At 42.8% G+C, this 16,267-nt stretch overlaps 1 protein-coding gene across 2 annotated transcripts in view; it reads left to right on the forward strand.

The window, feature by feature from the left end:
- MOB3B (MOB kinase activator 3B) overlaps nucleotides 1-16,267 on the forward strand; it is a 90,129-nt gene that overhangs the window by 39,122 nt on the left and 34,740 nt on the right. For both annotated transcript variants that reach the window (XM_082783370.1, XM_082783369.1), the window contains one exon: nucleotides 1,368-1,971. In XM_082783370.1, the coding sequence (XP_082639496.1) occupies nucleotides 1,554-1,971 (418 nt within the window). In that variant the 5' untranslated portion in view covers nucleotides 1,368-1,553. The remainder of the gene's footprint in view (nucleotides 1-1,367; nucleotides 1,972-16,267) is intronic.

Here is a 16,267-nt window from a genome sequence, read left to right on the forward strand (position 1 = left end):
ATTCTGAGTTTGAAGGGACCAACAAGGACCACAGAGTCCCAACTCCTGGCTCCACACAGCACCACCCAAAAACCAGTCCCTATGTCTGACAGCACTGTCCAAATGCTTCTTGCACTCTGGCACCTCAGTGTCGTGACCACTGCCCTGAGGAGCCTGTCCCAGTGCCAGACCACCCTCTGGGTGCAGACCCTTTCCCTAACCCCTAGCCTGACCCTCCCCTGCCCCAGCTCCGTGCCATCCCCTCGGGTCCTGTCTCTGTCCCCAGAGAGCAGAGCTCAGCGCCTGCCCCTCCGCTCCCCTCGTGAGGGAGCTGCAGGCCGCCATGAGGCCTCCCCTCAGCCTGCTCTGCTCGGGGCTGAACAAACTGAGGGACCTCAGCTGCTCCTCATACACCTTGACCTCTAGACCCTTAACCTAGCCCTTCTAGCCTTTCTTTGGTCACTCTCTAACACTTTTATGTCTTTCCTATATTGTATTGCCCCAAACCACACACAATGCTTGAGGTGATGCCACACTAGCCCAGAGCAGAGCAGGACAATCCCTTCCCTTGACCTGCTGGCACTGTTGTGCATCGAGTCATGGATCCACTATGCCAAGTATTCCCCTGTGGAGAAGATGAATAGAGCTATAAAGAAAGTGACAGCTTCACCATTGCTTTTTAATCATTTTACGCAGTTCAGTGGAAAATTAACACCGCTGCTGAATTCCTGAGGGTGGGTCAAGAATGATAACAACCTCTGTACCGGTCTGTGGAATGTAGTAATTATTTCTGTGCAATACCGTAGGTAGGCTCCACTCTAACTACATCCTGTGAGGTCTGCAGAACAAATAGCCAATTAATTAAAAATACAGAACAAATATGGAGAAATCTTGCTCGTGGATTGTTTTTTTTTTTTTTTTCCTACGGGGAAGAGGACTGAATCTATGGTGAATGCTGAGAGATACCATCTGTCGCTTTGGGAACAGTTGGATAAGACTTCTAAATAGTCACGTGGTATTTCGTCTGCTAATTTTATACATGTATTAGGTATGGTGTTCAATCACTGTAAAATACAGCAAAATGTAAGGGTTGGTTTAAAAATGGTATAAAGATGGTAAGATTATGCAAGATACTTTTAATTCCCATCTTTATGATAACTTAATAGCGTTTGTGTGTGTAGATATTTTAAAAAGACAGAGATGTTAATTCCTTAATACTTTGAATAAAATGAAGCTTCTCATTTAATTTAGGTTAGGGATTGGCTAGTTTTTAAGGCTGGCTTGTTTTGGATTCTAAATTTGCTTTTCAGCTCATAATTACTACAGTAACAAACGGATGGGTCCAGACTTGAGCTTACCATTAACATATATTGTTTCCATATCCTTAGGGACATGAAGCCTTTCGGGAAGGCTTTCAAGTGGAAGAGCTAGTAGACGGCTTTGAAGCTGGTACAAACTTCAGTGACGAAAAGAACCTGGAAGACCTGTAACAGGGAGCAACTGTTTTCAGTTACTTGCATTAAATCTCAACGGTGCTTTTCTGCCATCTGCTGCAGAGCAGGAGATTACCAGACATGTCCATAGCACTCAAACAAGTCTTCAATAAGGATAAGACTTTCCGTCCAAAACGCAAGTTTGAACCTGGAACCCAGAGGTTTGAGCTTCATAAACGAGCACAAGCCTCTCTGAACTCAGGTGTGGACTTGAAAGCAGCTGTGCAGTTGCCCAGCGGAGAAGACCAAAATGACTGGGTAGCTGTCCACGTTGTTGACTTCTTCAACAGGATCAACCTCATTTATGGAACTATCTGTGAGTTCTGCACAGAGAGGACCTGCCCCGTGATGTCTGGAGGCCCTAAGTACGAGTACCGGTGGCAGGATGACATGAAGTACAAGAAGCCTACAGCATTGCCAGCACCCCAGTATATGAATCTTCTCATGGACTGGATTGAGGTGCAAATCAACAATGAGGATATATTTCCTACAAGTGTGGGTAAGTGCAAGGAAGAACCGTAAACTGTGTTTCATTCTGTGTACTTAGCACATTTCCTTCCTGACCTCACTTCTAGGGACTGCATAATCCAAGCCTTTAAAAGAGCAAGTGTGAGCAGGAGAGTTTTGCAAGAATAGTCTGAAATGGATGAAGTGTTAATTATGGCTGCTACATATGGGGAACAGGGGGGTTTGTAGCCTAAAAGGTTTTTGTTTGAGCCTGTTGTCCCTAGTAAGCTTCTGCTTCTCAGGTCAATTGTTAAAGGTGGACTACATTTCATTATTACTGTATTATGTATTATTACTAATTAGTAATAATGTATTATTACTAATCAAGTTTGAATTGCTTTGTGCTTTGTCTGTCCACTTAAGCAGATGCAGCGTGGATGGAAAGCAAAGCCTAATTAGAGTGGTATCTTCCCTTGGAAGCGTGTACAGCGCTGTGCAGCACCAGGTAGTGGAGAGTCAGGAATAGGGAGAACTCTGCTCTCCCACCCTCTTGTGACTTCACACCCAAAAAAGCTGATTTAGGAAGTGAGTTATTCTCCAAATTACTGTTTCTAAGAACAGTAATTTTCTATAAACCATAGCAAAGCCTACCAACTGTATGAGCAGACAGCCTGGAGAAGGGAGCTGTTAAGATCAGCACAGCTTTCCTTTTAATACTATAGTTAGTTTTTCTGAAGAGTAGGCAAGTAGGTTCAAGTCTCTTTGCCTGAATAGTTTGCTCTGGTTGAGGAGGACTTTGCAGAAGGGTGCATTGTGTAGTGTAGAGAGCCTAAATCTTTAATGTGACTGCAGGTAATGAGAAAGGATGCTGTGCCTTAGCAATGTCAGTGTAATTAGGTAAACTTTAGCAGTTTTATTTTATGAGCCCTGATATACTTTTTGCAAGTGCAAAAACTGGGAGCTATTTGTCAGAGTTGTGAGCTGGTATGTAAATACTTGGATCAGTAACAAACAATAATAATTATATGTTAAAATTAGTTCAGCAGAATATTTTACAGTTTATGTGGTTACAGCCTCTGGCTAATTGTTAGGAGATGATACATCAAGAGGTTGCATGTATTGGTAATCTTTCTTAACCTTTGAAATGCCTTATTCTTGGCCCTGGCTGCTGCTTGCTTGGCCAGACTTGTGGTTTGCTTCCCATACCTTATCCCTTCTCTTTTCTAAACTAGTAGGTAGAAGGAAGGATGTAGCTATGCCTGATTTATAATATTTTGCCAATTTAGCAAGAAGCGAGATTTCACAGGAAGCAGCACCGTATTATTTTGTATAGTGAAAAATAAGTTTGATTTCTTAAAGCATTTGTTATTTTTGTGTCTTTGGTATGAATGAATTTTGGAATTGAAGGTGGGGCTGCAGGTCAGGGTGCAGTGAAATTAAGTGTTTTTGCTTCCATTGGTCTTTTTGCATGCTTTTGTCATACCAAGTTTTGGTCTTGGAGTATTCCATGGTCATTCTATGCTATTGCTGATTGTAGATGCAGAAAATATCTCTGGCTTGAACATGGGCATGGTAAGCAAGTAACACACAGGCATATTGAAACAACAACAACAACAAAATACAGCGCACAAGCTTTCAGGTCTGGTGTCTTCCCCCTTATGTTTTCAGTAAGATACATCTAGATAAACTTTTATCTCTTATCTCTTGCAAGCTTAAGAAGGAATCAGTAAATATCCTCTACCATTTTTCTCTTCCCAGCAGCTACTGCTGTTGTGGATTGGTGAAACTGAGGAAGGGAACAGAGTTGTGGTCTCTGCAATGGGGCTGGACCCTGATACAAACAGGAATGCTTGATGTCTGTTACAAGTCTTTGTCTCCCCCCCCCCGAATTGGCCTCAGGGAAGAGGAAGAGACTGCTTGAGCCGATGTGGAGTGTTGGGTTGTGCCATGGTTGTGTTAGAAGTGAAAGTGACTGGAAAGTCACATAAAGATCTTTTACATAAAACCTTTGAATCAGTATTCCATGAGGCAGCATTTGCATCTGTATTCCACTTTCCACTCCTCCTGAGCTTTTATTGCAGATACCATGGTGACCACCTGCCCATTCATTTCTCATTATCTTCCTGATTCACCCATTTGTGGTGTGAAACTGTTGGCATGATTGCTTGGGAGGCCTGAGATCTTAGGAGAAGGAGATGGACACCGTGTTCAGTCTGGAGTTCTGCGTACCTCTGCTCCCAGCAAGTCCCTAAGTAGGCACACAAATAGTCAAAGGGATATTTGGATCAGGATATCCCCAACAAAAACAATATTCTGAAGCCTCAACCGGTAAGACATTGGGGAGCCTGGGACCCATTCCAGGGTAAGCTGCTTTTCTTCCAAAGGAATCTTTCAGGTTTCCTACTTGTAAAATGGAAATGGTACTACCAGCCCGTACACGTACCGTGAGTAAAGCAGCTGAATGAAATGTAATAGCTCAGCACGTGTATTGTTACATGCTCTGCCTTCCACAATTGATCAGGGAGAGAAGCTTTGTTACGGCGCTGGACGCCATTTGTTCCTGCCTGTTCCACAGCAGCCTTGGGTTAAATGCAACCACAGGGTCGCTGTTACGTTCAGCATTAATGCAGACCTCTGCTTTCATTCAGAGAGATTAATGGTGGTGAAAATTAAGATTGTTCCTTCTTCAAAGTAGTTGGAATAGAGCTTGAAACGCGATATACTCAAAAGTCAAAACAAAACAGGTGTAGGTATGCCATTACTAACAGTACGTCAGTATTAAAACATAGTATCTGGCTATAACTTAAGGAGATTAATTTATTGCATTGAAATCTTTGCAGCATATGGCCTGCAGAGAATTCCTCTGGAAAAGGCGTATGTCCACTGGATGGGATTTCAGCTGGCCTTTCCATTAGCAGATAAGTTTGGGATCTAGAGTGATTTATAGGAGCTGTCCATAGGAACTAGTACACATTTTTCTCAGCCTAATCCTATGAAAATCGCCCTCTTTTATTTGACATACCTTTGGCGAACTGCTTAAAGAGGGATGGGGGTAGCCCAGCTTGTTGTGCTTTTGCTTTGTTTCTTTCCTTTCCTTTTTTTTTTTTTTTTTTTTTTTTTCTTCTAACCACATGCAGTCGAGTTATAAATTGTTATGAATACAGTATTTAACACAAATGCCCCTCGGTGTTTGTAAACAGCACCATAACCTCTGGCCTGTGGCCGCTCACCAGCCTGCCTGCTTCCTGCGCTCCGGCTCCTCTCTTGCTTTCTCCAGTCGTGCTGGTGAAGGGCCTCTTCCTCCAGCCGCTCTCCTGCCAATACTGAACTGGTGGCAGGAGAAAAGGGGGCTGCTACAGGAGCCGAGGAGCTGTTCAGAGCTGTGTGAAGGTGACAAAAACAGGTGCTGAATATGAGGAGCATTTCTGCTTGAAGCAAAGTTTAAAGGACTGTCTTTGGGAAACAGACTCACAGCCTGTGGGGTACTTCACTGATGATGACCCTCATCTTATTCCCATTATTCCCCCTTTCCTTTGTCCATTTTTAAGTGGATTTAAAGCAGCTGACAGCTCTGGAAACGCATTCTGTATGAAGCCAGCCACACACCCTGACCTGTGCTGCCCCTCAGGAGCAGGGCGGAGGAGACTTCACTCTGCTCAGGTCACTCTGGTGAAGCTCTCAGTGGTAGGCCCCAGCATGGATTTTTATAGCACGCTGGGGTTTCGTTTAGCTTTGGGATAAACTTTTGTCCTTCCATGATACTAAGTGTTTTTCTAAGCACCTAGGAACCTCACTATTTAAACACCTTTAAAGGGGTTTATTTCCATGGGTCACAAGGACGACTTCTGTAGTCTGTTGCCTCAAGCCGTGTTTTTCTACTTTATCTCTGTGCACTTTGGTAAGCAGGCTGAAGAAGTCATTTGGAGCAGTAAGTCCTTGAGGCAGCTTCAGCCTTTATTGAACTGTAGTTGTCTGCTTTCACCATGTGGGCTTGGGCAGCGTCGGGGGAAGGAGCTGACAAGTAAAGCAGCGCTCTGCTGCTGTGCTCCCTTCAGGCCCTGCTTCCTAAACATGACAAAGCCTATCCTCCTCCGCATTGCAGGCTTAAACTGGGAGTAATTCTCTCTTGTTTAGATTCCTGAGCAACTGGGATGTTTTTTTTCCTGTTTAAGAGTCTCTGGGGAAGATGCTCAGATACAGAGTCCACGAGGGATTATTATCTTCATCTACTTTGATGTGACCTCCGGCATAGCACAGGCTGGAGAATGTCACCACATGACTTCTTCACCAGGTCCATAACTTCAAGTACAAAGAGGGCACAGAAGACAGAGTTCTGCAGAAATAAACAAGAACGTGAACATGAAAACGCAAAATCACTTCTAAGCTAGGAGAGTTTGCGTGGAGTAGGATTTGAAAAGTATTAAATTACTGTAATCAAGTAGCCTGGTTATGGCTTCTCAAAATGGCAGCATGCTCTTAAAATGTCTAAGACTTCAGCTGAAAACTTGATGTATCTCAGACAAAGCTTTGCTGGGGCTGAAGGGAATGGGTCGTATGTACTTACAAGAGCTCTAAGTAATCTTTTGTGCAAATGAAGTAAAGAGAGGGTTCAGCAAGACGTAGGTTATTGCATGCTGAGGCTTTTCTGTAGTCACGAAACAGTGTGAGTTACACGCTTGTATGTATGTTAGGGCTAAGTTATAGCAGCAGCAGAATTATCCTTTCAGAAGGTTTGGAGTCGTGAAGTATACGGGCCTGGAAAATAACACACAGATATTTTAAAATTAGTTGATATGCCAGAACCTCCTCCTTCTCTCCCCTTTTTTTCCATTCCCATGGTTCAGGATGTAACAGATACTGTTCTGTAAACTAAACAGGAAGATGGATCTGCCATTTCAAGAGTACCATCAAAGAAGGATGATAAGCATTGTGTTGTCTCCATGTGGGTGGTGAATCATATCATTTAATAGATAGATAAGTATCTTGCCTTTTATGCATTGCATTACTTTCTCACTGACTGATTATACTTTGGAGCAATTTGATTCCCTGATTTTGTCTGGAATCTAAAATGCCTCGATCAGTCCAGGCTTTCTGCTTATCCAAGAATAGGGACTGAATCTTAGGAGTACTCTAGCCAGTCCTCAACCCCAATCACTGCTAATTACTTGGGGTAATAGTAAGGAGTGACGTAGATCATCCAGCAGCCTGCTGTGCAGTTTTAATCAAGTTTTTTTTTTTTTTTTTTTTTTTTTTTTTTTTTTCATTCGGCTAAAATTGCTGAGGATTAAAGGCATAGGCGGTTTGGATTTTCCACTATTTGTCTGGTGGGGAAGTGCGTTGTGTCAGAGGAAGTACGGGGAATATTAGGCAATTTTAAGTGATTAGTGGATTTCAAAGTGTTCCAGAGGTGTTCCTTCCAAGTGATTTTTTACTGCCTCCTCCATTTTCCAGAAGTGGTTTTTGAATGGCTACCTCAACCTGAAATTTTGAAATTAGGCTCTCTGCCCCAACTCTTACATTACAACCACTAGTATTATGTTCTTCCCCACCCTGTGCTACAGACCTAACTTAGCTGGCAGGGCATGCATTTAGCAGTCTGTTGCTAGTAACAGCTAATAGCACATTACTTTATCTTGGAGAAAGGCAAGATGGGGAGGTTTGCTGGGATGATACCAGATTCATGCTACTACCCATCACCACTCAAAGCAGACTAGAAAATCGCTAGCTAGTCTTCATGCATGAGTTGAAGAAATGCAAATTCATCTCACCACAGGAATGAATATTGTAAATCCCAAACAAGCACATTGCCTGGAACAGTGCAAAAATTCAGTGATGCAGCAGCAAATACCATTTTCAGACTGCAGGTACCTGACCTGGTAGGTGACTGTGCTCCCAAAGCTGCCTCATCTCCCCCGTGTACCCTCTTGATCTGACGCTAGATGTGCCATTTCAGGAATGTTCTGGTTTACTTCTATCTAAAGCATATGAATTAGCCCATTTTTCAGTCTATTTCTGATAATAATAGAAGATAAGTGCAAGGGAAAGTAAGTGCAAATTCCACAGGAAGGATTTGGCACTGCTGGTATGAAGAAATCCTTCCTCACCTGGAATATGGGCTGATGCCTCACGTGCCAGGTTTTCTGTGTTACAGCCATCCATAAGGGCTAAAAAGCATCTTTGCTAGCATGCAGAAAAACAGATCTCTTCTTCTGTTATCCATGCTACAGAAACTGAAAAAGGAAAACGGAATAAAGACTTAAGTGGTAGCATGATGGTAGAGAGAAAGCTCCTGGGCAGAGGGGTGTGTCGGCTGGGTCTGTAAAGACTAAGAGATTTCAGAATCTGTGCTCACTTTGATTTTACTGCTGCAGAGGCAAGAAACAAGAAGTATGGTGCACCTGCAAGTGTGGTGACCCTGGTGGGAGCTGGAGGCACCTGTCCTTTAGCTACTAGACCACTCGCTCTTCAGGAATGGAGATTTCCAGCACACTGTGATCGCACATCACTTGAATTAGTCTCTTGAAGGATCTGCAGCTTCACCACCACAGCTTCTCCCCGCTCTGAATGTGTGACCTGATCTCATCAGCAACCTTTGCTGTGTGGCTGAAGTCTGCTGTGTGTCCTGTCAGGGATGCTGGGGTTGGGCTTGTGCTGAGCTCCAAGTGTGGGAAATTCAGTGTCTTTGAACATGCTTTGTCTTGAAAGTGGGTTTTCTAGAAGTGAGATCCCTCGGCATTCCACAGCCTCGTGTGCATTCTCTCCCTGGCGAACAAGGAGAATAGCTCCTTACATGAAACCTTATAAAACAGACTTTGTCTGATATGCTGGAAAGCAGAGCACACGTGGGAGTGGCATTTACAGTCCATAATTGCTTTGCTGAACGATTTTCTGGAACCCAAACGAAGTAAGATTCACAAATACCACCTTTTTTATTTTCTAATTTTTATCCATGTTTGTTTTGCCAAATATGAGTTATTTAAGCTCCGAAAGATTTCAGAAAATTCACTTTACTCCCACAAAGTATTTTCATGCACAAGGTCGATCTTCTGAGCACAACAGCAGTACTTTTGGGCATGTTTTAGGCGGAATCTGCCCAAGGAGGGAGATAAGCCAGTGTGGTCTTCAGCTCCCCCAGCCACGTGATAAGAACGGTCAGCATCACGTGTGGTCAGAGGGGTCTGAAAATTATTTAGTCCTGATTAAAACACAATTGTATGGAGAATTCACCATGGAACTGGTAGAGTGCTGAGGTAGGGTGGCTCTTGGGGCACTTCTGGAAAGCCTACAGCGAGGGCATGAGCAGCCAGAGGTGGATCCACCGACCAACACTGCCTTCAAGTTTGACCTTCCTCTTTCGAATAGAAGTTTGGCCTTCTCGTTTCAGTTAGTGTCTAGTAGAGCAAAATTAGAAATCTTAACAGGAGAAAACTCATTAGTTTCTTTTAAATGAGGCCCTCCTGTCTTTTATAGATAATTTTTGGAGGAAAGTCAAATATGTACTTAAAAAATTACGTGGTTAGAAACTCCTTGTGTTGATAAAAGCCATGTGTGAGCCTGTGTTCTTTAAAAAACAAAATAAAACAAAATAGAATGACATTCAGATAATTTGAAACATTTGTAAGCACCGTGTTTTCATCCTCAGAATGCTTCAGAGAAAACCATCAGGGTTTCTTTATCAGTATTATGTGTGGTTGTCACCTGTGCACTTGCCATGGCAGACAGATGATGGAGTGGCACATTTCTGTGCCTCGTTATGTAGCAGCCCCCTGCACGGAGGAGAGCAGGTGCCCATCTAAACGAAAGTCAATAAGGAGTTGTGGGAAGAAAAACTTCCTGAGAAAAAAGATGCTCAAAAGTGTGGCTCCTGGAGGTAGCTGTATTCTGTCTACAGCATTCGTTCTCGAGGATGATGATGTATTGAGGAAATGTGTTTGTGCCTGTATCGATCCACAACAAGTGGCAGAAAGTAACTGAGAACACTGGAACAACAGAACAAAAATGGATGCTTGTTGGCTTATCCTCTGTGCTTCAGTGGAGTGTGTGTGTGTCTACTCTGATTCTCATGCTGCCAACTGTTACGTGTAGGTGGTCAGGAGACCACCTGACTTCAGGAAAATTAAAATAAAAATTGGAAGCTTCAGTGGCACGTGCCTCAGAGCTGCAATAGGTCTGCCAAAGCAGAGAGGAAAAGGCTTTCATCTACCTTTGTTAATGTCCTGCAGCAATGCAAGCACAAGTCATACTGGCTGCTGGCCTGCCATAGCTGCAATGCAAATGCTTCTGTAAGCGTGTCCAACAGGAGGTATGTCCACAGGTGCATTCTGGAGGGGAGGGCTTTCGTGGTACTTGTGAGCATTACTTTTCAGTCTGCTGGTGTATGCAAGCTTCTCTTTCTATGTGATTTGAGTCCTACTCCTAAACCAGCTGTCCTATGGCCGTACATGACATATACAACCATAAACCTTTCATGAATTTCAGAGCACTGTGGAGCTCCCCCAGATGCCTCTGACTGATCTCAAGGAACTTCTGTGCTCCTCTGCTACCCCACAAAAGTCTGCCTGCTGTTTGGCTGTCAGCAGTGCACAGGCACACAACAAAGGCTGGGATTTCATTGACATTCTCATGCATTCTGGACGTCCTCCTAACATATGTAGCTGCTGGCATAAGTATTTGGTTTTTATGTTTGTTTGTTTTTTCCCTAAGCTGGGTGGTTTTGACTGGAGCCTGTCAGCCAGCGCAGTCAAAAAGCAGCCAACACTGAAAGAGGAGACAAACCTTGCATCCTGCATATTGCCCTTTGACATTTGAAGCCAAAAGATGAAGGCCAGTCTTACCAATGTAGCTGTGAAAGGACAAGATCTTGTCTTTTCCACCTGGAAAGAAAAGATCTAACGTGTCACAGTGAGGTAATTAACTTCACTTTTGCCACCTACCAACCGTGTTGACAGAAGTGTCTTAATTTCCCTTCTCCTTGGCTGCTGGTCCATGCTGCTTCCATCTGCCCGAGCAGTGTGCTGAGAGAAACCGAGCTGCTGTTCGCGCCACGACTCGCGCTGACGCAGGGTCCCCAGAGGAAGGCTCTGCAGCCTGACACTCATTCTTGGGCTGGGATGTAATCTCTGTGTCACAGACAAGAAAACCGACAGGAAAAAAAAAACACCTTTGGTCATAGTAGGCAGTGTGCTACAAAACTTTATGTGCAGCAGAACTGGAAGTAACAAATCATTTTCAGCACTTGACACTGTTTGTATGAGACCCAAAGTCTTGTTGCTAACACATTTAACTTTAAGTAGTTCTTTTCATGTAGGGAAAACCATGGAGCCAAGGTCTAAGTGGTTTTGTTTTCCCTGAAGATTGGCATAGGACACTATCCAGCAGAAGATGCACCACATGTTTCGTGTGTCTCCCTTTTCAGAAGTTTTGCTTTAACTGGAAAATCCTCAGGGCTGTAGAGTCCTTGGGATGGTGGATAAATGCAGGCCTTGGTACTTGACGGATGACTGTTTTGTGTGACTTAGAAGAAAAACCCGGCTTCAGAAAAGTCGAAGATTAAGACCTCACAAATGTTTAGAGAATCTGAGCAACTCAGCGAGGAGTGGGGCAGGCTTTACCGCCGGTGCTGACACAGAGGATTTTTGATTCTTTCCATCTCACAGTGAGTCACATGTCTGAGGAGCACCAGGGGGGCTGTGCCCTTTCGTAAGCCTAAAAATATATGGTGGAAACTTTTATTTTCTTCTCATAATGTGAATCAGTGGCACTTTGACTCATGAGAAATAAAAGGAAGGTTGCCGAGCCATCTGGAATCAGGGATGCTCAAGAAGGGAATAATCAAAAGTCTGTTAGTAGTTGGAAGGGAAAAAGGAAGACAATGAACAGATTGTCTTTGAAAGACAAAACTCCGTCTGGATATGGAAAAAAAATACCTTTAGTTTTAAGAGGCAGATGTTCAGCTGAACAGAGGAACGTTACAGCTTACCAATAAATGTGTGCTATCAACATTAGCATAGTGAAATGGTGGTAATGGTTGTTCGTACAGTGTCAGCTCTAATCAGCCATAATAGAAAGAAGTCAGCCCTGTGATGGATAAATCCCTAAAGCTTGACGCTAAAATACTCAGCAGCAGAGACACTTCCAAACCACATGCTGGATGGAATCAGACCTTTTAGAAAAGTGCCAATGAATATTTGGGCATTAAAACGATACATCTGTTTAGAATTTAAGTGCTTTAAAATTAGTAGCATACCATGGCTGCCTTTATTTTGGAGTTTTAGGGCTTGCTTCTGGATTATTATTTTTAAAGATCCAATTTTGGAAGGGCCCCATTGAACAAGGTGAATGTGACTATTTCATCTGTCAGGTAAGAGACCAAATCTCAGGTAATCAAAGTAGGCTGTGTAAGTGATTTGTCTTGTGCTATGTAGTTATTCATTGGAGTGTCCAGAGACAGGTAGTATTAGGGATTCCCAATACTGCCTGTCTGTTCCAAAAACATTAGCATTTTATGTATGAATTTGGAGTAAACAAAATTAAAGCTAATGCCTTCAGAAAGATTCCAACCCTGTGCATTGTTAGCCCTCAAATTAAAAACCTTGTCAAAGTTTCTGGAGGAATTAAAATCGCAGAGCAAACAGAGCAATGTTTTGCCTGGTTGTTTTTTTTCACTCAGGACTTACAAGACGACAGTGTTTTGAGTATTTTCTTCCAGAACCATGGATTTTGAGCACATGGGTTGCAGAAAAATGGCCATACAAGTTCAGAGCAGGGGTCTGTGCAGCCCACTAGAGAATGTCCTTGGAAGATGAATGCAGGAAAAGGGCAAGGTACTATTTTCCTAGCACTCAACAGCTCACTTTTAGAGGTTCTCTCAGAGGTGTCAGAACACCCTTTGATCTGGGAGATTGTGGCAGAAATGAGCATCTCACAAATGGCAGTCCCACTCTTTTATCTTCCTGCTGGTTCCCTGCTCTGCTCATTTCAGTTTTCTAATGGTTTGGGCTTTCTGCAGTTGAGGATTTCTGTCTATAAATTCTCCAGGTGAAGAAAAAAGTAGTTGTTAAGTTCGGGTTACAGCCAAAGATACATCCTTCCTTTCTCCTTTGAAGTGAAAATCAGGGGTGTAAAACTTTATGCCTGTTTTGTCCTTCATTTACACCTGCAGTTCCTTTAAATCCTTCATAGGTTGTCTTGGAATAGGCATTATTTTAAGAACTCCTTATACCACAGTAGCTGTCATACCCAGAGACGGCAATTTTGGAATAAAATAATAGTGCTTATTTTAGTGTTCAGGTTGCATACCTTGAGCTGATTGATTACCATTTAAATAAAAGTTTGTATTTTTGCTGCAGAGACCACAAAAGCATTACTTCCCAAAGGCACAGCAACATGAGTTAATAAACTCAGAAAGAAAGGTCCCGTTATTTAATTGCTTTACAATAAAACTGTGTGAAAAAAAAAAAAGGTGTGTGTGTGGGGTGGAAACAACCATGAAGCATGTTGACTCGAAGTGATCAGTTATTATGCATTTGCGGACATTTGCCACCAGAATTGTGATAAAGTTTTGGTTTTGCATGTTCTGTGCCTCCTGCAGACATTTGGGTTGCAGGGCACTGAGGACTTCGCTTTGAAGCTGCAGCTGCTTACACGTGAGCTGAGAAGCTTTACAGTAAAGCAAGTGATGATGCAAATATTCAAGATGAAAAAAGTGCCTTGTGGAATGTAGCCTTCAGCTGAAATGAAGGATTTGTTTGTTATCTCTCTTGTCATCTGCCTGAGCTTATCCTAGCATGTCTCTGATTGTGAGGGCTCGGCTGCTAACACACACAAAACTTCTTTTCACTCCATTTAAAAATGTTTCATAACAGCTCCTTTTTAAATAGCATTAAAAAATCTTGCTATTCTCATCATAAGTGCAGGCTGACCATGACACCTTCTTTGGTCTTTTGAGTAGGCTTTTACTTCAGGTGAGAAGTTTTTGTAAGGATGATTTACAAAAGATATCTTTGTTTTATTAGGATCTTGTTGTTTAGTTGGTATTGTAATTTCTTCTGATTTTTTTTTTTTTTTTAATCATCAGGGTGGGTTTCGTAATGGATATGAAAAAAATATGGAGGGAACAGAGTCAGGCTCTGACAAATGTCTTTGACTTCCAGTGAGATTTCTGAATCTAAGATCTGAACCTTCTATAAAACTTTTTGAAGGAAAAATGATACTATATTGCATAACTGGGAGCATTAAGCTAAGGATTTCTGTCACTGGAAGTAATTCAGATTGTGAAGGCCAAAATGCACAAAAAAAAAAAAAAAAAAAAGCCCAATTCTTTTTCCCAGCTGCAGTCTGTCTTCTCTGCTTAACCAAAGCTGTGCTGAAACTTTGGGAAAATTTGTCCTACAGACATACACCAGTACCACCATAGTGTACCAAACCTAGCTTAGGGTGAAATTGTGTGGGAGAACAAAACTGGACCTTTCTGCTCCAGCGGGTGTTCTGTGTTTGGCAGCCATGGAGATCCTGCAAAAAAATTAGGGCTGCCTATTTAATTTCTTGTTTTATACTGCAATTAAGCCCGCAAAAAGGTAACCTGAAAAGGAAACAGGTAATGAACTGTGCCTGCCTTACAACCTCGTATAGCTGGAGATGTATAGCTGTGCAGTTAGAGGTCTAATTACAGCATCATTCCTTCAGAGGACTCAGAGTTTATACACATAGATGAGATCCTCTTGAGCCTTCTCTTCGTCGGGCTGAAGAGTTGTACCTCTTCGCCTCTCTTCCTATGAGAGATGCTCCAGTCCTTTTGTCACCTCTGTGGCCCTGCACTGGACTCAGTCCAGGTAAGTCCATGTCTTGTAGTGGGAAGCCCAGGACTAAGCACAGCACCCAAGGTGTTGCCTCAGTAGTAGTGCTGAGAAGAGGGAGGGATCACCGTGTTTAACCTGCTGCCCGTGCTTTTCCTCTTGCAGCCCAGGATACTGCTGGCCTCTTTTGACAGTGTAAATGTCAAAGTGTCAGACTTCACTGAAGTCAAGGTTAACTACTTCCATTGCTCTCTCCTTATCTACCAAGCTAGTCATCTCATTGTAAAGACTACCAGTGATTTCCCCTTGACTACTCCTGATCAGCTTTCTGTCCTTCACGTGGTTGGAAATGCCTGCAATGAGAATTTTCCCCATCACCTTCCCAGGGAGTGAGGGAGGCTGCCTAGCATGTAGCTCCCCACATCTTCCTTGTCGCCCTTTTTGAGAACAGGACTGATGATCACCAGCCATCAAGAACCTTTAGGAGTCTCCATGACCTCTAAAAGGTTATCAACGATGGCCTCTAAGTGCCATTAGCCATCTCTCTCAGCACTTGCAGGTGTAACCTTTCAGATGCTGTAGACTTACATATGTCCAATATATTGAAGTGCCTCTGATCTGGTTGCTGCAGAAATGCTCCTTGCTTTTAACAATGGATGGCTGTCCCTCTCTTTGAAAACCCCTTGGGATATCAAGGCTGATAGAGATTTGGAAACGCCGACAGCTGTGTTGGGAGACAAAAGGTGGCTCTCTTGTGAGTGATAACAGAAGGTGTAGCAGTGAAAATCAGCATCTGTAAAATCTCCCAGAAAATAATCTAGTTGTATATGCCCTTTGACTCTTGTTCAGAAAGTATTTCTTGTATGAGAGACCCATCTCTTGTGGACAATAGAGAAAGACAGGATGGAAACATAGGTTACGAATCAAATCACAAATCAAGGCAGAATGACTTAAAACTGAACACTGCCTTCCTGTAGTATAGGTGATTATAAAAAGTATTGAATATTGAAGATGAGGCATGTACAGATTAATTAGAATAGTTAGACTTTTTTTTTTTTTCATTTCAATGAGTATAATGAAAATTCATATAAAACCATACTTTCATTTTCATAATATTTTCTCCTTGAATAAAATGGCAGGAGCCATATCTTTCTTGTATTTCTGTTTTGGCTCTGCTGGCTGCTGTGTGTCCCCAGCATGTTCCTTTATAACATATAATTTCATGTGATCTATATCTAAATCACCCACGTGTGATCTAAAAGCTGGGCACTTCCACCATCAGCTCTGTTCCCCTAGGACTGAAGTTTTAACTTGCAACCTGTTTCTCGCAATGTGAACCCAAAGGGTAAGGAGTGCATCTTCCGTGTGAACTTCCAAAACACGCTGCTGAGCAAAAGGGACACTCCTTTCTTTTTAGACTTTCTTTTTGTTAATTCCTGGTGACAAAGAAAGGAGTGTAAGGACTCTCAGCTGTGGTCTCCAGCTGCTAATGCACCCAAACAGCCTCTGCTGGCCTTGGCAGATGGTTCCTTTTTATCACTGCATCTTTAATGG

Source organism: Aythya marila, assembly GCF_965140915.1.
Source record: "Aythya marila genome assembly, chromosome: Z".
Classification (NCBI taxonomy): domain Eukaryota; kingdom Metazoa; phylum Chordata; class Aves; order Anseriformes; family Anatidae; genus Aythya; species Aythya marila.